At 43.8% G+C, this 22,655-nt stretch overlaps 1 protein-coding gene across 6 annotated transcripts in view; it reads left to right on the top strand.

Annotated features, from left to right (window-relative positions):
• Positions 1-3,375: 3,375 nt before the first annotated feature.
• The window catches only part of LOC126536548 (centromere protein I-like), a 74,492-nt gene continuing 55,212 nt past the window's right edge, over positions 3,376-22,655 (top strand). For 4 of the 6 annotated variants that reach the window (XM_055074081.1, XM_055074080.1, XM_055074084.1 and 1 more), the window contains exons 1-5: positions 3,376-3,507; positions 7,633-7,764; positions 15,018-15,136; positions 17,467-17,571; positions 21,933-22,028. In XM_055074081.1, the coding sequence (XP_054930056.1) occupies positions 3,465-3,507; positions 7,633-7,764; positions 15,018-15,136; positions 17,467-17,571; positions 21,933-22,028 (495 nt within the window). In that variant the 5' untranslated portion in view covers positions 3,376-3,464. Of the gene's footprint in view, positions 3,508-7,581; positions 7,765-8,297; positions 8,404-15,017; positions 15,137-17,466; positions 17,572-21,932; positions 22,029-22,655 lie in introns of those variants that run through there. The other 2 variants (XM_055074082.2, XM_055074083.2) reach the window with 2 other exon arrangements.

Raw genomic sequence — 22,655 nt, 5'->3', positions numbered from 1 at the left:
AACTACGCAGTCCTGAGTCCGCTTTATCACATCTTCAGTGACTTTCTTGATGACCGACGCTCGAATTCAACAGCAGACATTCATTATCCTTGCCTTGAGCTAATCTGTCATCAGTCTCGATCATGTAAACATGATCGTTCACTTAACCCCAAAGAAAGAAAACGTGTGGAGAGAGCTCAGGTGACCTAGCCGGCCACTTTACAGGCCCGTGCCTTCGAATCCATTGTGCATGAAAAGTCGCATTCAGCCCGTTTCGTGCGCGGCTGCTGCTGTGGGCTGGTGCTCCACCTTGCTGATACCACAGAAGTGGAAGACGTGAGAGCGGGACTTCGCTAAGAAACTCATCCACTACTCCTTCAAAAGTTTCGTCCACGTAACGCTGTCCAGCCCGTATGTGATTGAAGAAGATAGGACCGATTACAGCACGGGCGTAAATTCCGCATCCCACATTGAACGACCATTGGTATACTGGTGTCGAGTGCGCTTTACCGAGTGCAGATTAGAGTCACTCCAATAGTATGCATTCTGGAAATTTACTAGGCCGTTTCTGTGAAAATTGGCTTCACTTGTGCACAGGGTGTTGCTCAAAAAGCACGTTGACTCATCAGCTTCTGTGAGGACCCAATTCGAGAAATCTAGACGATTCTACAGGTTCCTATCTTCCAAGCATTGGTGCTGGTTAAGGTGGCACGGATGAAAGGCTGTCGTTAAGAATCCTCCAAACTGATGACTTGGAATTTGGTAACTGGGCGGCGACGTCCCCGAACGCTAGCATGAGTGTTTGAGGCCATAAATGCTAGAACACACGTGCGTATAGGCTAGGATTCAAAGATGGAGCCCTACGCCGCTGTTTCTTGAAGCTGCCGGTTTGTCTCAGGTTTTCATCATTTCTGATTATAGTCGGCGCGTTTGGTCTGCCGCCACACCTCCATGACTGGTATATATTTGCAGCCTTCCTATTGTTGTCATTTGCAGCTCCCAAGGTAAGGATCATTTTTACCTTCAGCTCATTAGAGAAAAGACATGGCGACTGGGATGAAACAAAACGCACCTTTAAACATTCGCTCGGACATTGTCAATTCGTTTCTGTGGCAAAGAAAAAGAAGAACCATCCGTGCACTTTATCTACGCTAAGACAACAGCTATGACAGCTTGTTTCCAACTAGCACCAAACGTGACATGTTACTTCGGCCGAGGCACGGCAGATAAGGCACTAGTTCGATCGCGATCTTTTACAGCGAAGCTGTATGTGGTAGCCGATTCGTCCGTCCGTCCGTCCGTCTGTCGTCTATACGCCGAAAACTCCTCCGACGCAACTCCATGCGAATGCAAAAAAAAAAAAAAAGTGAAAGAGAGGCGTGCGATTGGCTGCGCCAGTATTGACGTCGTTCTTCGCCGTCGCAGCCGAGCGCTCGCTCTCGAGCTCCGAAATGTGTAGGCCACGCGTCATACGTACTCCTGAGGAGAAGGCAGCTTTCGATCAGCAACGCCGTGAGCAGAACCGGGAACAAGCTTGTCTACGCTGTCTTGATGCTGCAGCCCGAGCACGAGAACAGGCTCGTGCAGCCGAGCGCAAGCAGCAACTGCGTACCGAAGATCCTGCTGGCTACGTCGCCATCGTTTAATGAACCGCCGGGATTAACCCAGTGATAAACAACGGGACCGTACATTTCAGCTTCGCTGGCTAACCATCTTTACAGAGTGCTTGGGCGCTGATTTTTTTTTATTTATTTCCTTTATTTCGTTTTGGCTAACTCAGAAGGAGCCTGTTCGAGGGCACTGCTTTATGATGCGGGTGGGAGCGCGGCCACGTATTCGCCATATTTCGCAGTGTTTATTTATCAGTCCGAAAAAAAGAATAGTACGCAATTAGTACGTCGCTGAATATACCGCAGTTAAGTGTCCCTTGGCTGTGCCTGCAAATGACTCATTGACACTTTGATAATTATGACAGTACGCCTCGAGCTAGATTAATACAATTACCTAATTAAATCTCAGTAACTAAAAAATTACTGGCAGCTACTCTACTGTGCTGGAAACAAAATGCACTACGTTTTCTTCGAGTAACGCATTATTTTGTTTCAATTTTGGTGCATGATAGGTAATTTGGACACCCTGTATATATTTATGACCTCTGCATGCAAGTGACGATGTTTCCATTCCTAATAAATGTTGCAAATTATTAGAAGTGTTTTTTGAATGAGTCGTTAGCTTTTCTTACTGGAAAAGAAGCGATACTGAGACGCATATCATTCACGTGCATTTCACATGCCGTTGATCAAATACTCTGCCTAAGGGGCCACTAAAGTCTACAGCTTCTTTGCAGAGTCAAAAAAGCACGCAGAGTATATTGAAGCCAGGTAAACATACAGCAACAATTACTTCTCTAGTCATAAGCTATCCATACCTTTAGAAATAATTTTTAATTGGCTGCCTCGTTTTCTTTAAAAATCTAATAAGCATTGTCCTGTGTATTTATTTAACTACAGTGTATATATATGTACACGGTGTTTACAGTGGAAATTTAAAACAATATTGAAGTGAGAAAATACGGATGAGACAGCCGCCGCTGGTACTTATAATGCGCTTGTTCTCCTGTTGTCAGGATTTGCGGAAATAAAGCAAATTATAACAAATTAGAACTAGCGAGAGTAAGGTGTATTGCAGAAAGTGACTGACTACAAACAAACGTGGCTGTTTTTGTGTTATTGCGTGACAAATTATTGTTAGCAGCCCAATCCCACAAACGTTTAGCACTCTAATGGGTCTTGAAACCTATGACGTACTCTTATGATGGGAGTTAATGTCCCCGGCAAATATTATTTCTTTTCTACAGGACGTAATTTCTGAATCAAGAACACTAGTATTCTGAATAGCTGCCTGGAAATAAACATTAACTAATGTCAGTGGGATGCCACCTGGAGTAGAAGTGTCTGTAGTTAGAACTTCACTTTCTGGAGTCATGCAATTTTAGCTCGGTGCGCAATTTGTGAAGAAATAAACATAGCTAAGCTGCCAGTGCAAGAGAGATGGTATAAATAAAATGTACGGTAATATATAAGGTGAAAATTCTTTTCTGCTGACAGCACACTTTTTTACAACGCAACAATATCATGGGCGGGCTGTGTAAAGAGGTAAAATAAGTTTAAAATTCGCGCTTCTCAAACCGAACGTGGACTGCCTAATAATTTAGTTTAAGCCAACACTGCGTTCATGCCATTCGTGCATGCTTGGTATTTAGAAAATAGATGTATAATTCTTGTATTTCTCTTTTGCAAACATCTGGACCATAACATTCCCTACCTTTCTGATGTTTGTAACCACTGCGCTTCCTCATCATCATCGCCATCAATCGCACGTTTTAAATCTGTTTTAAATAGTGCTTCATGAGCGCAATCGTCTAATAGGTGTTCTGTGCTAGTGGTTTGTTGGTTCTATTTGAACTTGTCGCACAGTCTCGTGCAATGACAGCGCACGCTGAACGTGCTGTGCGTTTCCTGGCATCCGGTGAGTGGCCGTAACGTTGAAACCTAGAACAGTGCTTTGTACAGAATGAAACGAAGAGCCACGAGACGCAGCGAGTAGTCGTGCGGTGTCCCTGCGTTTCACGTCGTTGAAAACATTGCATGTTGTTCCGCGCATAGTGGACATGTGTTCCTCTACACCTTCGCAGGCGCATTTATTCGCATAGATGTTCGTCATTTGTCCTAGTTCCGGTACCTCTTGCAAAGGACACCTCTTCTCCGCACGCGGCGTCCGCGAGAACGGTTGCGCTGAAGCGGCTGTCGGCGCCCTGGCACCAGCTAAGTTGTTTTTCTTTGGATGACCGAGGGGTGGGGAACGTATGACTGTAAACACGGGAACGCGTGCTGCACGCTACAGGCAGATCACTCTAACGAGAGGCTGGCGCGCCCTCTTAGCATAGTAATAGCACACGGTTGTGCTCTTTGTTTACTGTCACTGTACACCGGGCACGTGCTCATTGATATTTCGCATATGTAATCAACTTTAATTTTAAAGCGAAAGCTTTACTGGCCGCGAACTTGCGATTTCACCGTGGCTGTGCTCCGAGGAGGCACATGACGTTACACCGCGTTCCTCGTCGTTGCGTTCGCCTCCGCTTGTTTGGCCAGCTGCGTCGCATGCCTGATAACATGTCGGAGGATTGAAAAGAGCTCGCGTGTGCCGCAACCACAGTTGAGGCGGCAGTATGGACAGCGACAATTCTGATAAACAGGAGGAGGCCTTTAATCGACATCGGAATGAGATGAAGAGGAAACGAATCGCCCAGGAAACAGACGAACAGTGCGCCGAACGACTGGCTAAACGCCGCAACATAGCTATACAACCAGACTAACCTGGACTTGCAATCAAGATTAACCAAGGCTAACCATGCTATGCCTTAGCTTTCGCTACGTAAATCCTGGCATAGCCGAGCTAACCACTGCCAATTTTTTCTCTGTCACGTCTCGTTAATTGAACATGTGCTTGCAATGACACATTCATTTGTTTTATTTCAAGTGTACTGTCAGCCTCTAGTCAGGTGTGGTTACATGTTGAGAAAATAACATAACGTTTCATTGTATACAAGGCATGAAAGGAATGATGTTTGCAAAAAGATAGCATTTAGTGCTATCAGTGAGCTGTTCTTGGGGCTCAGTTAGCAAAAATGAAGGAATAGAAAAGCATAAACACCAGAAAAAAAATATATGTATGCATGTGTCAACACGTGTCATGGAATATCTCATTAGATTCCCTCAGTGAAATGGGTGTGTGTAAAATGATGAAAAATTTCCAGAAGCACAAGAAAGCACATGTGTGAGATCACATAGAAGGACAAGTTGAAAAGCAGTCGAAGGAGGGCAGCCAATTTACCCCACACATTTGTTCCTTTTTCACCATTTAAAAATAAATCTATAGTGTCGCAGGCAACTGCCATGCCAGGCAGTATATTCCATTCCCAATGGTTTGTGGAAAGAATGAAATTCTAAACGCTTCAGTTATGCAGTGGTACACTTTAAGCTCTTAACCACAGCTGAACCTCGTGAGAGGCTTAGTGTTTGTGTTCTTATGTATGCCCAGCTTTTCATGATGAAGTACACATGTACTTTAGTTTGCCGTTATTATTGCCATTTCATACTTGCACATAGCAAAAACATGTAATTGATTACTTGTAATTAATTACATTTTCACAATTTTTTTTTTTAATTTAGTGATTGCTTTGCTGATTTGGCACTGCTCATTGCATCAATTACTTTTTCAGTAAGCAATTACATGTAACCAGTTACATTTTTGACTAAACAAGCTATAAGAAGCAATGCTTGTTTGGAGCACTTAAATTTATCGAGAACTACACTGTCCAAAGGGATGAAAACATGTACAGAGGTTACTTCCTACCTACCGTGGTTGCTCAGTGGCTATGGTGTTAGGCTGCCGAACACGAGGTCGCGGGATCGAATCCCGGCCACAGCGGCCGCATATAGATGGGGGCGAAATGCGAAAACACCCGTGTACTTAGATTTAGGTGCACGTTAAAGAACCCCAGGTGGTCGAAATTTCCGGAGTCCTCCACTACGGCGTGCCTCATAATCAGAAAGTGGTTTTGGCACGTAAAACCCCATCATTAAAAAAGAAAGAGGTTACTTTCCTCCCACAATGAATGTCCTGTGGTTGTGTCTTGATCACCTGAACGTGGCAGGCTTGCAGATTTGCACACCTCTCATCAAACTCTGGCCTTTCAACTTTTCTCCGATATCTCTCTTTTGGAAATCCAAAATCAATAATGGGGCTGATAGACGGATTAGCACACTGTGGTATAAAGGTTATAAACAGTGATAAGGGCCAGCCTTTCTGAGGCACCTTATCGCTGTTTATAACCTTTCTTCTGGAAGTGGTTTTAAGCAACCTGCATAAGCAGTAAGAGCTGGTGCTCCAATCTTCTTCGCTTAGTGCCATTTATGAATTATTTGATATAGATGGAAGTTCTTTGTCATTGAACGTATATGTTACTGTCTGTTTGATATATATGACTCATATGCATCTTCTTTTGTGATTGTAAGAAATATCTTAAAGCTGAATATTATGTAGATTTATATTAAATTACATCACAGACTTGGTCACTTTTTCAAGGAATGTGAATGTTTGCTCGCTTCCATTAGTATTGGTCGTATTTATTCTAAATGGCTAACACGAGCGGAAGGTGCTGGGAGGAGGTCCACCTGATGATGGCTGACAAATTGAAACCGCATTTGAATTACTCCATAGCAATGGCCAATTCGGTTGTTGATGCCAGGAAATCGCCTATGGAAAGTTTTTCAGTTTTTCTCTGGACCTATCGGGAGCACCTTCTCCTAGTGCCAGCTACAATGAAGTGCTGCGCTTCATAGAGGACCCAGACCCGAGTATCATGGCACTGCATAACCGCAATCTTGCAAGCAAAGTGTTCAAATGTTAGAACACAAGCCTTCTCTGCTCTGCATATATTGAGCGAGTTTTCAGTGTGACGGCAGATGTCTTCACAAGAAAATGAGGGAAGATTACGGAAAGAAATTTTAAAGAGCAATTCTTAATGAAGATAATGTGTGAAGGACTGCTCAGGATACACTGGAAGAGCCAGGCCAGCTTGTTCTGTTTGCTGTATTTTTGTCACGTTAAGAAAAATAAGGAGGAAAGTGATATGTTACTGTTTAGTAATAGCTCGATCGCATTTGTGGAGCAAAAATTGACGACTATAATCAATTAGATTTTTCTTAAACTCATTGTAATTGTAATCGAGGACTTTTTTTTCTCTAACGTGTACAAGTCTGCACCTTTTCTGTAGGGAATATAATTCTGCTATTTCCAGCATCGCAGTCAGTGATGCACGCTGACAAAAGGAGTTGAATACAAATCTTACCACCTTTCTGTTCATTTTTTCTGCACTCTTTATGTTAACATCACTGTGTGTGTCCCAGACGACCGATCCATAATCAAGAGTCATGCCGACAAAAGTCTGTGTGCCAGCAGCTTAATTTCATGGGGTGAATTCCACAAGCAATGCCTCAAGTAATGGAGTTTTCACATGGCTTTCTTTCCTATGTATGATACATGCTCGTTTCATTTTAAGTCTGAGTTAATAATAAGTATACCCAAGTATTTGTAGCTTGTCACCAAACCTAAAATTTGCCCATCAATAGAATATTGATAGATTAAAGGGTATCATTTCCAGGTCAAGGTCATTACAACAGTCTTTTTCACATTTATTTTTGTTTCCCGTGGGTTGCACTATGATTGTACTGTAGATAATGAGGATGTTGAAATTTTCTGGTTGTCAGGAATACAGATTTGTTGTAGAATGCAGTCATCGACAAATAATTTTATTTTAATTGGCACCTCCTGCATACTATCATTGTTAAAAATTAAGAAAAGTAAGGGTCCAAGCAATCATCCTTGTGGAACTTCGTATAGCACTGGTTTTGAATGTGGATATGTTCCCCTTATGTTTACATTTTCTTGTCTTGAAGAAAGGTATGCTTGAATCCACAATAAAAGTGTATCATTTTCAAAGATTGATTTAAGTTTTGTGATGACTTCTGATGCCAGATGTAAGCAGCTGAGCTCATTCTATTCAACAAACGTCATCTAACAATGTAGGAAATGAGCACTTTGAGAATTCGGAGCAAGCAATGGAACATGTTCGCATGCTGCGAGCATTTGCCTTGGATACTGGTCTCTCAGCAGATCACATGCTGCAGATGAGTAGAGTCGTCACTGCACCCAGAACAAGTAAGTTTTCTCTTTCTTTTCTATCGAAAAAAGGAAAGTACACATGTCTTCATGGCCATATGCTTTGCTGGCAATTTGACCACCTGTTTGAATATAAGTCTAACATTCTGCCTTGGTATAGCCACTCAACAATGTGGGGTTGTTTCTACATATGCTCACTTGTCTTTGTTTTGAGGAGTACAAAATTTTAGTTTGTTATGAAGTGCCTCATAAGTGAAATTTGAGGTTCTGCTATGCTGAGGAGGAATATGGAAGTTGTAGCACACATTTTTTTGTTGCTTTGTAGTGTATTGCGGTATACTTCAACATTTTGTCTAATAGTGGCCTTTCTTAGAAGCTTCTTGTCCAATGCTGAGCTAAGGCGAGCAGAACTACAAAAATCGCAATAAAATATTAGTTTTTCTTAATTATGCTTATGTATTTATTATATTATTTACACTGACCATCGATGATGTAATTGTTTTTCTTGGAGGCTTCTTGTCTCTCTTTCCAGCTGACCGTGCGTGTCTATTATTCACGACATGGGCAGCGATGCAACATCTGGTGACGCAGCAAATGAACAGTAACCACCATAACTGGAAAACAAAAACAATCGTAATGTGTATTTGATTAATACAACTTACATGATGCATACCACAGGTAATCAACTTCCCATTGTGAAAGTAATTATCTCTGAGACTTGTTTTTGCTGCTTCTGTGGTTTATCTGGTCATCTCATTTGGGTGCCTAGCCAGTGCGACAACTGCTATCACACCTATCACTGTTTAGCACTCAACAAGGCCTCATTGGTTTGCATCATTCAATAGATCACTTGGTATTGTCGGTCTGAACTTTAATCACCAGTGGTAGCAAAACCATATCGCATATCTGCTGCAGCGCATTTCTCTGACGAAGTGCATTTTTGCTGTGATAGTTTTTATCTCCACAAACTGCAGTATATCTGTAACACAGTGTACATTGCTTGAAAAGCTGCTGTAATTCTTGAGCCATTTAGGTAATACTGGGCTATTTTTTTCATATACTATGCTGCAAGTATTGCAGTATGATAGTTTAGCATGGTAGTTTGATTTATGCTTGATGGGATGAGTTAATGGGCTCTTGGTGCCTTGGTGACTGTGGTATTCCTGCTGCTGACCACAGGGTTGTGGGTTTTGTCCCTGCTTGTAGAAGCTCGTGTAATCTCTTGATGCATATTTTGGAATCTGAGGTACCCGCAGGGGCGTCTGCGTCAGCAGGCGTTTGGTGTGTTGCGACACCACGGGCCCGAGCACACGAGGGTTGGACCCTCCCGCGTGTAGCCGTGCGCAGCTTAGCCGTGTCCGGGGAAAGGGGGATCCTGGAGGTTGAGCCGATGCCAGGTGTTCGGACCTTTAAGGCCCCCCGGCGGAGGCAACACACCTCTTTGGCCTCTGCTTCACGTAGACTGCACCCCCGGAGTGACCCACCCGGGGGAAATCGGTAGTTGCCTTTTCCTGTCCTCTCTAATCTTCGTCTTTCTCTTGCTTTCGGTCTTTCCTGTCTCCTCCTAGCTTCCTTTTTATTTCCACTTTTCCCGGGCAGCAAGGGTTAACCTTGTGTGGTATAGCCAACCTTGGTTATAACAGATTTGGTTATAGTAGTGTCGTACAGCTGGCGCATGCAGGCCATGTCTTTTCACGGTCCTGCAGCGTCCCCTTGTTGGGCTCCATGGTGGGTGGCTGGCGGTGCTGCCGAATTTCCACATATATCTATGGCAAGTTCTTTTCCACCCCTTCCTGATCTCCCTCATAAACGAGGGCGCACCGAAGTATTTAAGTTCTATGGTCGTCATAATGAAAACTTTCCCAAATTTCATGTCATCCACTCGGAGAAAACCGCAAAGTCTGCAAGAATGATCTCTCCTTTTCTAGTGTCTAAATAAATAACCGACATTCTTGGCCAAGGCTTTAAGGTAACCAAACTTGCAAGTGGAGATCTCCTCTTGGAGCTCCGAGATAAAAATCAGTTCGAGAAGCTGCCGAATCTTGTCTCTTTTGGGGACGTTCCAGTAAATGTGACACCGCATCGCACCATGAACACCAGCCGTGGTGTTGTATCAGATAGTTACCTGATTGATCTGACAGAGGCTGAATTACTTGAAGGCTGGAGTGACTAGAATGTTATCAGTGTAAAAAGAATCAAAATGAGGCGCGATGGTAAAGAAATTCAGACTAAGCATCTTATTCTAACATTTGGTTCAAGTGTCCTGCCCGAAACAATCGAGGCAGGCTATGTGAAGATCAGGGTGAGGCCGTATATCCCAAATCCCCTCCGATGTTTTAAGTGTCAAAGGTTTGGCCACAGTTCCCAGAACTGCCGTGGCCGACTAACCTGTGCCAAATGTAGCGGCCATGAACATCCGTCCGAGTCATGCCAGAACACTCCACACTGTGTAAATTGTGAAGGGGAGCACCCCGCGTACTCGCGGTCCTGCCCACATTGGAAAAAAGAAAAGGAAATAGTGGCACTCAAAACCAAAGAGAACATTTCGTTTAAGGAGGCACGCAGGCACGTATCCTTCTTACCGAAGAATAGTTTTGACGAAGTGGCGCGTCAGGGGGCAGCGCCACAATGGCCTCCCGCGGCTGTCCGACCCACACCTAGTGAGCCGGCAGTGACGTCACCTGCCCCCTCGGCGGTTGCGGCTAGCGCTGCTCCGTCATCCGAGAAGGGGCCGTCGACCTCCGGGCTGGTGGCCTCAAGGGCCTCATCCTTTGAGAAGAGGCTTTCTCAACAAACAAATCGCTCACAAGAGCGGGTGTCCAGCGCTTCGCAGGAGGCGATGGACACGACACCAAGTCAAAGGGCGCCACTAGCGCCTAAGGAGCGGTGAGAATCGCTCGACCGCTCAAAAAAAGAGAAACATCGCATTACAGGACCGGAAAAGGGTCCGGTAACCTAAATTCTCTTTCTAGACACACAGCACTAACCTCATTCCCGTAATGGATACCCAAATAATACAATGGAACGTGAGAGGACTTCTTCACAATCTTGATGATGTTAAAGAACTCCTTCGCAAATTCACTCCAAAGGTGCTGTGTGTCCAAGAAACACACCTAAAAGTAACACAGACCAACTTTCTAAGGCAATATGCCACTTTCCGCAGAGACCGCGAAGATGCACTCACCTCCTCAGGGGGTGTAGCCGTAATAGTCGATAAGGGTGTTGCATGTCAGCAAATCAAACTCCGAACTCTCCTTGAGGCAGTTGCAGTCCGAGCTGTGCTGTTTGGTAAGTTAATCACAGTTTGTTCGATATACGTCTCCCCCTCCTGTCAATTTTCTAAAGCAGAGTTTGAAAGCCTTATCGATGAACTTCCTCCACCATACATAGTCGTTGGTGATTTAAACGCGCATAGCCCCCTGTGGGGCGACTCGCGTTCCGATGCGCGTGGGCGCCTGATAGAAAATTTTCTGTTTTCTTCAGGTGCATGTTTATTGAACAAAAAAGAACCAACGTATTACAACGTTACACATAACACATACTCGGCCATAGACTTGAGCATCGTTTCGAGTTCACTATTTCCTTACCTGCAGTGGTCTGTTCTCAAGAACCCCTATGGGAGTGACCACTTCCCAATTACATTAAACCTAACCAAACCAGATGCATGCTCGCCGCATTTCCCTCGATGGAACCTCGAATAAGCAAACTGGGAACTGTTTCGAGAAATCACGTGTTTAGAATGGGACGACATTTCTGATTTTAATATAGACGATGCTGTGGCATACCTAACTGGTTTTATTATTGACGCTGCAACAAAATGCATTAAACAGTTTAACGGATTGGCAAGGAAACGTCGCATCCCATGGTGGAATGATGAATGTCGAAATGCACGCAAAAATCAAAACAAAGCTTGGGGATTGCTTCGTAATTCTCCAACAGCTGAAAACCTTATTAATTTCAAACAAGTCAAATCTCAAGGCAGGCGAATACGTCGACGTGCGAAGAGAGAGAGCTGGGAGCGGTACATATCTAGAATAAATTCTTACAAAGACGAGGCAAAAGTGTGGAATAGGGTGAATAAACTAAAAGGCCGAGAGACGAACCCCCTGCCCTTAGTAAGTACCCATGGAGATGGCCTGGAAGACCAGGCAGACTGTCTGGGGCAACACTTTGAGTATATCTCCAGTGCATCGCATTACTCACAGTCATTCCTGAAGTTCAAAGAACGCGCAGAGCGACAGCGCCTTGATCGGAAATGTGCCCAACATGAAGATTACAACCGCCCGTTCAGTTTAGCTGAGCTCAAAACTTCTCTTGCTAGTTGCAACAGCTCAGCACCAGGTGGTGACCGTATCATTTATGAAATGATCAAATACCTGCATCCTGAAACACAGAAAACACTCCTCTCACTTTTTAATGTAATGTGGGCCGCTGGGTATATTCCATCTTCTTGGAAAGAAGCTGTAATAATACCCATACTCAAACAGGGCAAGGACCCGTCCTTACCTAGTAGTTACAGGCCTATCGCTTTGACAAGCTGTTATTGCAAGCTTTTTGAAAAGATGATAAACCGGCGCCTAATCTATATCCTTGCGAGCAATAGACTACTAGATCCTTACCAGTGTGGTTACAGAGAAGGCAGGTCGACCGCAGACTACCTTGTTCGCATTGAGGCAAATATAAGGGATGCCTTCATACACAAACAGTTTTTTCTCTCCGTATTTCTTGATTTGGAAAAAGCATACAACACCACATGGCGCTTCGGTATTATTCGAGACCTTTCTGCTATGGGTATCCGCGGGAGTATGTTAAGTATCATTGAAAGTTACCTTTCAAACCGCACATTTCGTGTTAGGGTGGGCCATGCCTTGTCAAGGTCTTTCACCCAGGAAACTGGTGTTCCACAAGGTGGTGTGCTAAGCTGCACACTCTTTATTGTGAAAATGAATTCTTTGGGCATGGCTATACCGCGAACGATCTCATACTCTGTATATGTAGATGATGTTCAGCTTGGTTTTAAATCATGCAACTTAACCATCTGCGAACGACAGGTCCAGCATGCCTTAAATAAAGTGGCAAAATGGGCTGACGAAAATGGTTTCAGGTTGAGCCCACAGAAAAGTACCTGCGTTCTTTTCACGAATAAGAGAGGAATAGTACCACGTCCTGCTATTGAGCTCTCTGGTAGCAGATTACCTGTAAGTGCCGAGCACAAGTTTCTCGGCATCATACTGGATTCGAAACTGACATTCATCCCGCATATTAAATACTTGAAGGCTAAATGCCTCAAAACAATGAACTTATTGAAGCTTCTATCAAGTACAACATGGGGCAGTGACAGGAAATGTCTTTTGAACTTGTATAGGTGTCTTGTCGGCTCACGTCTTGACTATGGCGCTATAATATATCAGTCCGCTACACCAAGTGCTTTAAAGATGTTGGATCTTGTCCATCATTTAGGAATCCGCCTCGTGACTGGAGCCTTCAGGACAAGCCCCGTACAAAGCCTTTATGCAGAAGCAAATGTATGGTCACTCCATTTTCAGAGATCATATAACGCTTTTACATATTTCCTCAAAGTAAATTCTAACCGCGAACACCCCTCTTATTCATGCATAAACGATATGACCGATGCCATACTCTTCAATAACCGACCTGCAGCGAGAAGACCGTTCTCTTTGCGCGCAAGGAACCTCAGGGAGGAAATGGGTGTTCTGGTGCTTGAACATTGTCTTATGGCTCCAGCGAAACTGTTAGCGCCATGGCAGTGGCAGCTGATAGAGTGTGACACATCCATTGTAGAGGTCACTAAACATGCGCCAGAGACACATATCAAAATGCATTTCTTGGAGCTCCAGTACAAGTACTCGTGTACAGAGTTCTACACAGACGCTTCTAAGTCGCTTGCCGGGGTGTCCTACGCAGCCATTGGTCCATCCTTCTCGGAATCCGGTGTGCTGCACCCTGAAACAAGTATATTTACGGCTGAGGCCCATGCACTGTTGTCGGCTGTGAAACATATCAGAAAATCAAATCTTCAAAAATCAATTATATTTACAGACTCCTTAAGCGTAGTAAAAGCCTTGAAGCCACTCTGTAAACACAAAAACCCTGTACTTACTGAGCTCTATTCCATTCTCTGTAGAACGTATATGTCTAACCAGCACGTCATTATATGCTGGGTACCTGGCCATAGAGGCATCGAGGGGAATGTACTAGCTGACGAAATGGCTACAGCAATCACCTCGCAAGCTATTATTCCTACGGCTGCTGTCCCTGTCACAGATCTGAAGCCTCTCTTACGGAAGAATCTGCGAAGCCACTGGCAACGCTTGTGGGACATGGAAGCTACGAATAAGCTTCACTTGATTAAGCCAAAGTTAGGTTTCTGGCCCCCGAAAACGAAAACACGACGAACTGATGTCCTGTTCTGTCGACTCAGGATAGGACACACCTATGACACCCACAATTTTTTACTGACTGGAAATGAACCTCCAACGTGTGGTAGATGTGGTGAGAGGCTGACCGTTCTCCACGTCCTCGTGGAGTGTCGGGAAGCCAAAGCTGAGAGAAAGAGACATTTTCCCCTTGTATATCGCCAGCACACCCCTCTACATCCAGCAATGTTTCTTGGTGAAGAACCGTTCTTTGACACCAAATCAGTTCTAAATTTCTTGAACGATCTCAACTTGCAAGTTTTTAGCCCCAGATATTCATAGCACATCCTCTTTCTAGAGGATGCCGCTGTGATGGTAGACTAGCATAGCACATGCCTACAGGCCCTTGCATCCCAAGGACTCTGTAAGGCAGTAGTGCTTATTGGAAAAAGTATATTTGTGAATGTATCACTAAATCATCATTACTTCACAATGTGTATTTCGTGTCCATTGTACAGCCCATTAACCATCGGCATAATTTTATCTTGTATAGGTTTTATGCATTTTAGACCGACTGTTTTTAGGCCCCTTTACAGCCACCGTAACATCTGCCCTTCGTTATTCATACCTCCATTGCGAACGCACTACCACCGGCCTGGCGCTCTTTGGCCACATTTGGCCCTTGCGCCACAAAACTCCACATTCATCATCATCGGAATCTGAGGTAGTTGAAATTAACACAGAGCTTTTCACTCGGGTGTCTCTCATAACCACTGTGTTGCTTTAGGACGCTGAACTCTATCAATGAGCTAAAAGTAGTCCATGAAGATGGGAGTAAAGCAAAAAAGTTGGCAGTTGAACCATCTTTGCTGTGGGTTTGTAGTCCTGTAGTCTCAACTGAGGTGTGGATTTCAGAATCTCCTATGTCAAAGTCCCTGCTCCACTGCATGGTGCCAGCCGAGAATGTTACTAAGGACGTCATCCTCAATTTTTCTGGAGCACTATGCTGTGATTCATTATCTCCTGCTGTCAAGGTGGGCATTGTTTATCTTGTCTCTGTTGCAGTGACAGCAGTTTCAGCTCTTTACATGTCTGTAAGCTGTGCAACAAAGCTAGTTGCCTTACACAATTTGTGATGTTGATCTCAATGTCTGGGTAGAGGTTTTAATAGTTTCCATAGGTACTGACAGTAGGGATAAAGAGTTACAGTGCAAGAATTTTCCTTGGATCTATATTGCCAGTACTGCAAAGTTAGGTTCTGTATTTGACATTGCAAGCAGCATGATCATAGTAAAAGGTGGCACTAAATGGTCCCTGTGAGGTAGTGGATACTAAAGGCCATTTCAGTGTGCCTCCATACCACCGTGGAAAGGTATCTAGATAGCGCAACAAAACAAGGAAACAAGAAGAAACGAAGACTGACAAGCGCTAACTATGCCCACTTCTGGAACATACCACTATTATATATAGGGAAGTGCGAGTATGTAAGATTAATAATAGAAACGGAGAAAATCCTCTTGGCCGTTGACCAATGCATCAGCAAACTCTCGCTATCATTGTCTGCGAGAGCGTTAGATTATTTGCGCTTGTCATGAAAGCTGTTTGCATCTGCAAAATGTCATTTAGGTTTCCTTGTGTTTTCCTGGTGTACCAGTTTTAGACTGTTTATATCTTCATGGTTGATATCGCCGTGTACGTGGTTGTTAAAATAAATTTTCGTTGTTGATAGTTAGCACTTGTATTCTTCAGTTTCTTCTTGTGTCCTTGTTTTGTTGCGCTATACAGTTATCTACCTTTCCATGATTACCGACCAAGAGGCCCATATCTCCACCCTCCTTCATACCACTTCAGGAGAGTCTTTTGTTTGGCTATTTAACAGTGGTAACATAGGAATCAAATTGTTACAAGAGCCAAGCTGGCAAACAGTAGCTGCAGTTAGCAGTGGTGCTGAAAACATGCGTTGACTTCTTACACATTCTTTAACCTAACAAAGCCCAACATAAAATTTTTGATAAGCTCAGTTATTTGCCTCAAAAGGCTGATTTAAGCACGGCAAATCTAATGCAAAGTCCATACAGTCAACTTCCATTAATTCGACCCTGGCAGGACCGACGAAATTGATCAAATTGTCCAGCTGTTCGAATTGAACAAGATGCTTAAAAAACATCATAACCCACCACTGATTCACTTGGCAGTATTTGCCCGATTCTAACACGCCCCTGAACCAAGAGGGTGCCCACTTTCTATGTGTCCGAAATAGAAAAGTAACATGAAATAACATTAAAGCTCCTAAACAAAGCAGAAATCTAATGCAGAATGGATCTTTATCAAGAAAAATGGGCAAGAGTCTAATATGTGCTGCACAGTGGCAGCCAGTTCTTTAAAGTCAGCTTCGATGCATGGTTTTTCAGCCACCTTCGCTGTAATACAGCCTTGTTATGCGGCAAAGCGTACAGACGCCACGAACGCAGTTTTAGGTTTCATTTTCATGGAGGAAAAGAAAGGCGCTCGTTAAAAGCGGGTAAATACCGTAATCAGACATTGTGAGCGACTGTTATGGCTTGAAAATCTTCCTAGGGCAGACTGAATATATGCGTTTTTGACAGGAGATGACATATTTTGAATGCATTTAATGTCCCTTATGCTATGCCAAGGCCGATGCTGTCAAAAAGGGGTCGCTGTTGGGGAAACTTAAGGGTCATGCGCGTGCATGCTGACTGGTCAAGTTCAAATGATCTGGTGAAAGCCAATTTTAGGATCGAAATAATGAAAATTTATGCCCCTAGAAATGCGTGAGTACTGGCCGAGACCTTCGTTCAGGATCGAATTAACAGAAATTTACTGTAGTACTGTCTTGGTATTAAGTGAACTGTCAGTTGTCTGTAGTTTAAAAAATCAATTAATAATTAATTACTAGACTAAATAAGTTACTAATGTACTCTTTATGGCCATGAACAACATGCATAGAGGTTCACTTTCCAAATGAGAGACATAACATGCTGATGATATGGCATTAGGCAACTGCAAGATGTGTTAGAATGTAGCTTTGTCTCACCCAAAGGGACAAGACAATACATCGGTAATAGATTTGTAGACTGCACTAGCTTCCTGTTCTAGAGAATTGGAAGTAACCATGAAAATCTGTCTTATGATAAGCTTGCCTTAATTGGAAGAAGTGGCTTGCTGAAATGAAATTCAAAGTGGACAAAATTCTCGTGTGCATAAAGGTGCAGTTTGTTAAAGAACCCCAGTAAAAATTAATCTGGAGCCCCCCCCACTACAGCGTGCCTCCTAACCAGATTCTGCTTTTATCACGTAAAACTGCGTAATTATCTGCTTTACCGCCTGTTCTTATCTTTTACAGAGAGACATCATACAGTGGATGGCTGCTGCATACCATTTGTTTGACGGCAGCTGCAATATAGTGCTGCTCTGCAGAGCTCTGCTAAGGCTTCTTGACACATCCCTGGTACGCTGCTTGCCAGGTGCAGGCTTTAACATGCTCATGCTTTAAGGCAACAATGTAGGAAAGGTGGACGCAGTACCAACACTAACTCTCAACTAAAGTTTATTCAGAGTAGACAGCATGCATATTTAAAGTGACATAGGTGCATAGAACCACGTTGCTCGTAAGTGAAAAGAAAATCAACGTTCATCCTGCAATCGAGCAATACAGCCATACAGTACACCAGCAGTTTTTCTGTAAACCTTTGCTTACTGCTGTGCAATGTCTTACAGATACAAGCCTTCTTATTTTATTTTTTTTTATTAAATAGTTATGTTAATTCCTGCGCATGCGTGTCTCCAACCTTACCCAGAATCGGAGTACTAGAAATCAATTACTCACAGGTGCAGGACCAACATTTTTTCAATAAATGGGATGCACCCTTTTTCTTCACGGGCAGCATGTATCCTCATGCTTGGTCATTGATGCAGTGGCCTTTTTGTTCGATATAGACCCTGTATCATGGACGCACATCAGTCTTGTAGTGTGATGCTGATTCTGTCTTTTTATAAAGCTCTCTTGCCCTTCACAATTGAATCTCAAGATTGTGAAGTGTGTGTATATTTTTTCAACAATGTTTTCATTTATAATAAGTCAGTTCTGCAGAACTCTGCAAGGTAGAAGAAGTTTCATTAAAGGGAAGCCGTCGCTGCAGTTTTAATACAAAATATAAAAAAAAGTGGAATGTTTGTCCATTTCTTTTGATAGTAAACAGACCATTTTTCACCAAATAAATGTAAACATGAGAGGAAAAATTGTCATCTGCCTGAAGGTAACACAAAACTACGAATTGTCACTTGATTTGCATCTCACCCTGCCATCTGCTAGCCTCCTGGTTAGCTGAGATGGTAGAGCAACTGCCTAGGTGGCTATTGATCTCGAGTTTGATCACCAAACAGTACCATGAATTTTTCTTCAACTGTGAAGCTTTCTTTCTGAGAAACCTATATTGAATTTACTTTGTAGCTTCGTGTTGCACTCTGGTGGGTGGCAGATTTTCCCCTTGATGTTTTTATTTATTTAAGAAAAATATGTTTTTTTTTTACTAACGTATTTACTCAATTCTAATGCGCACCCATTCTCCGTGACAAAAAAATAAAAAATAAAATAAAAGAAACTCGATTGTAAGGCGCGCTCGTTTTCCCTGACCCCCCCTCAAAAAATACGTAGTTTAATACTGCGGATCTCGTGCTTTTATATAGAAATACAATTTTCTCTCATTTGGCACAAACTTTTTTATTCTCAATACACTAAAGTTGCGATGAATAAAAACACCAATGGAAGTGGTGTACCTTCCCCCCAAGATTTTCACTGCGCCGGTATGAGTCGCGTGGGGAAATAGACATCACTCATCATCGCTATCAGACAACTCCTTATCACTATCAACAGACCAAACCGTTTCATCCTCAATGCCATCCATGGCATTCGAAATCCCACACTATTTAATGGCTTTGTTGACCATGGCAGACAGGATCGTGCACCATGCATCTTTCACCCATCCAGCAAAGTCCTGCAGCGAGGCATGGTTCATTTTATTGGCGGGCATGAATTCGTGGCAGCCACTGACAAGTTATTTGGTGCAGAGTGCCCAAATTCTATCTTTCACTGGCTTGTTCAAACAAACATTGAGCGGCTGGAGCTATGATGTCATGCCACCGGGTTCATGAAATGTCGGTGTTGCATGCAGTCAGCTTGTCTCTGATGCGCTGGTGAAGGTGGCACCTGAATGCGTCGAGCACAAGCATCCCACGCGGAACCGAACTGCCACCGGGTCTCTTCCACCAAACGTTATCAATCCAGTCAGCGACCAAGTCCGTGATCATCCAACCTTTTTCATTTGCGCGCACAATCACGCCACTCGGAAACATGATTCCTTTTGGGAGCGTCTTCCGTCTGAAGATAAGATACGAGGGCAGCTTGTGCCCATCCACAGTGCAACAAAGCGTTGCAGTGACTAGTTTTTCCGTGGCCGAAAGACAAAATACGCGCTTGCTTCGCTCCCTTCTTTTCAACGGTTCTGATGGCAGGCATGTCAAAGTAGAGCGGCGTCTGATTGGCATTTCCAATCTGTCCGAAGTGGTAGCAGTTTCTATTGCGCAACTTCAGAACGTACTGCTGAAAACTGCACAATTTCTTTTCATATCATTCGGGCAATTTTGGCATATCCCTGTCCGCTTTCGAAGAGAAAAGCCTTTTCTTTTCATAAAATTTGATAGCCAGCACCTGCTCGCTTTGAAGTCGCTATACATTAGCCCTTTCTGTAGAGTTAACTGCATCGCTCGTACTTTGTGCAGATCGGTCGTCACAGGCCGCTGTGCCACTCGCTGCTCTTGCACGTATTCTGCAAGCTGCTCTTCTATTTCGGCGAAGCGGCCCTGCTTCAGTCCACTGAAACCCTTCCTTGTTGCTTTGCTGGCGAAAATATTCTCCTTCTGTTTGCGTCAGTCCTGCATGCGAGTTTCGGGAACTCCGATCGCCCGTGATGCGGCCCGATTTCTGTCCGTCTCCACGCGCATGATAACTTTCCTTTTAAATGCGGCATCATGGTGGACTCGGCGGGTCTTCGCAGTCAGCGCTTCCATGCTGATTGAATAAACTCAGAAAACGGGAAGACAGGCAGCAGACTAGGTTACACCAGCGCCTGGTTACACGTACAACGTGGAGGTATGCACATGGAGGAAGCTACGGCAGCTAGGCTAGAAGCGTGTACGAGGCGGCCATTTTTTGAATGCCGATGGTGGTATGGCAACGCGGATTTAGGGTCGTACTCGATTCGAAAGCGAATGCAATTTTTGGACCCATTTTATCGTAAAAAAGTGTACGTTAGGTTCGACTAAATATGGGAGTTGCAGAAAAATGAAGGCTGAAGTTCCATTTTATAAGTGTCAGGCATAAGCAACAGTGCTAGTAGGTCAGTGTCACATCACTGATTTCAAACTACCTTTGCGTCTTCTGGCCTATTCTGTGTAGATGTGGCTCAAAAAACTCACTAGACTGAGTCTTTTGTTCTTCTAAAATGTATATAACCTTAGTTCATTAAAAAAGTTGCAGTTTTTCTGAAAGGCGAAGCTACACGAAGTAAGCTGAGTAGTTTTATCAGCCGTGTAAAATGCTGTAAACATTCCCCTACTAACTAAATTAACTAGCGTGGTGTCACACACGTACAGGCAAACATGAACACATCTCACTCGATCACCCTGCTGTCGCGTGCTGGGGACACGTAGGGACACTTGCTGTCAGAACGCTGATGTAATGGAGCGGCAGCAATGGCGAACGAATTGTTCTTCATGCTGCCTCTCGCTTCAATGTGAACCAGCCGCACAAAGCTGTCTTGGGTTGCCTACCTTTGCACCCAAGATAGGATGTGCGTGGCTGTGCTCAGCCGTGCCATGTGCAGCCACGGCTGGAGTAAGTGAAGCGCCTGCCCTGCCTACCCTCCCCCTCTCCTAGTCTGCATATATCTCTCCGCTCAGGTCCTTGTGCGCGCAAGATCAAGCCACCCTCCTGCTTAGCTCACCATTGCACACTTTCCCTCGCATGTACAGCACACGGCATGCAGCTGCGATTGTATGGTACTTGGACTATTTGGAACCTCACGGCAATGCCGATCGCGATCCCGGAAATGTGCCTGGAGTGTCCGTATAGTTGTTATCACAATAAAAGTATATTAGGCTCTGGCAGATGATGTCAAAATTCATGATGTTATGGGCAGCTACTGTGGGAACTTCAAGGTGGCATGGCTAACCATCTTTCATTTTTGCACCTTTCCTGGCTCATGCACTCTTCATGCATGGTAAGACTAATGTTTTCTGTGTTCCAGAAGCGTAATTTACAAAAATAGATAAACTTGGTATTACTAAGTAGTGCCCCTTTCACATTGTCTCTTGTGCTAAGTCGCAGAAATTATTGACAGAACAATCTAATATAATACAGTAAGTGGCAATAATACAGTGCACTAATACCAGGCGATATTAGAAAGACTAGGCTGACTGGCCTGAGAGACTTCAAGACAGCATGGTATGATGACCTGTAGTCAGGCCATCCTTCCGCAGCGCAAGAGGACTTTCCTATATTCGCTTTAGAGAAGTCCAGCAACTATGAATGCACAGCTAAAGGTGCTGTACTTTGACAGGACTGGGCCGAATATAGTATAATGTTAGAATGCACTTGCTCATTAGTTCTTGAAGCTTTTTAGCCTAAAAATATGAACACACTGTCAGAGCCCAGATTCTACTCTGGTAAAACTTGCACTGTCCTAACAACTTGTGAATGGAATGTTTTTTACTGTTAGACTTTTCAATGTATGTGGTTCTGGTTTTCTGCAGTCCGGTGACGTTGTCAGTTTGATGCTTCTGCTGGCCTCAAAGGAGACTGCCACGCCGTTCACCATGTCCATGGTTTCCAAAGCATCAAAGAAAAAGGTGACAGTTTAGGTTGTTGTTCCTACATTGTTTCATTGAGTGACGGTCTGAAGGACAGTTTTGTTGAACGACTACGACTGAAGGAACTGGCATCGATTAAAAATTCTAACCCGTATAGTCGGTTAATATATTAATTGGATTTGTGGATTTATGTACATAAGCGAAAGAAACCAAATCCAGTGATTTGTCATGATACATACGACTTGAAGAAAGAAAAAAAAGATGTGTTATTTGAATCAGCAGTTGCCTTTATTATAACTTGAGACACACTGTGCAAATCGACATTCAAGCATGTCAAACTCAGTCAAAAAGTGAAAGGGGGCAGTATCTTTTCTTGTTCTGCACCATGCCTGGGCCCTCTTTCAAGCACTGAAGCAAAGTAAGGTGCCTAATCGAAGGCATGTGTGTACGGCATATTTTCTTATGCCCCCCCCCCCCGAAAAGGCAAGATAATCAAAGTTATCTCCTCTATTTCTGGCCATGAAAACATGCTGCTCATACGTATGCTAGAGGAACACTGAACATTTCTACAGATTTTGCGAAGTCTAGCACTCGTGAATGGGGGTGCAGGCAATTCATTCCCACTTCCTTGCTGTTGAGCAGGTGAGTGGGGCTGTCAACGACAGT

Source organism: Dermacentor andersoni, chromosome 4, assembly GCF_023375885.2.
Source record: "Dermacentor andersoni chromosome 4, qqDerAnde1_hic_scaffold, whole genome shotgun sequence".
In the NCBI taxonomy this organism is placed as follows: Eukaryota; Metazoa; Arthropoda; class Arachnida; order Ixodida; family Ixodidae; genus Dermacentor; species Dermacentor andersoni.
Note: the sequence above shows the minus strand (reverse complement) of the source record. Positions and strands in the feature narration are given on the sequence as shown.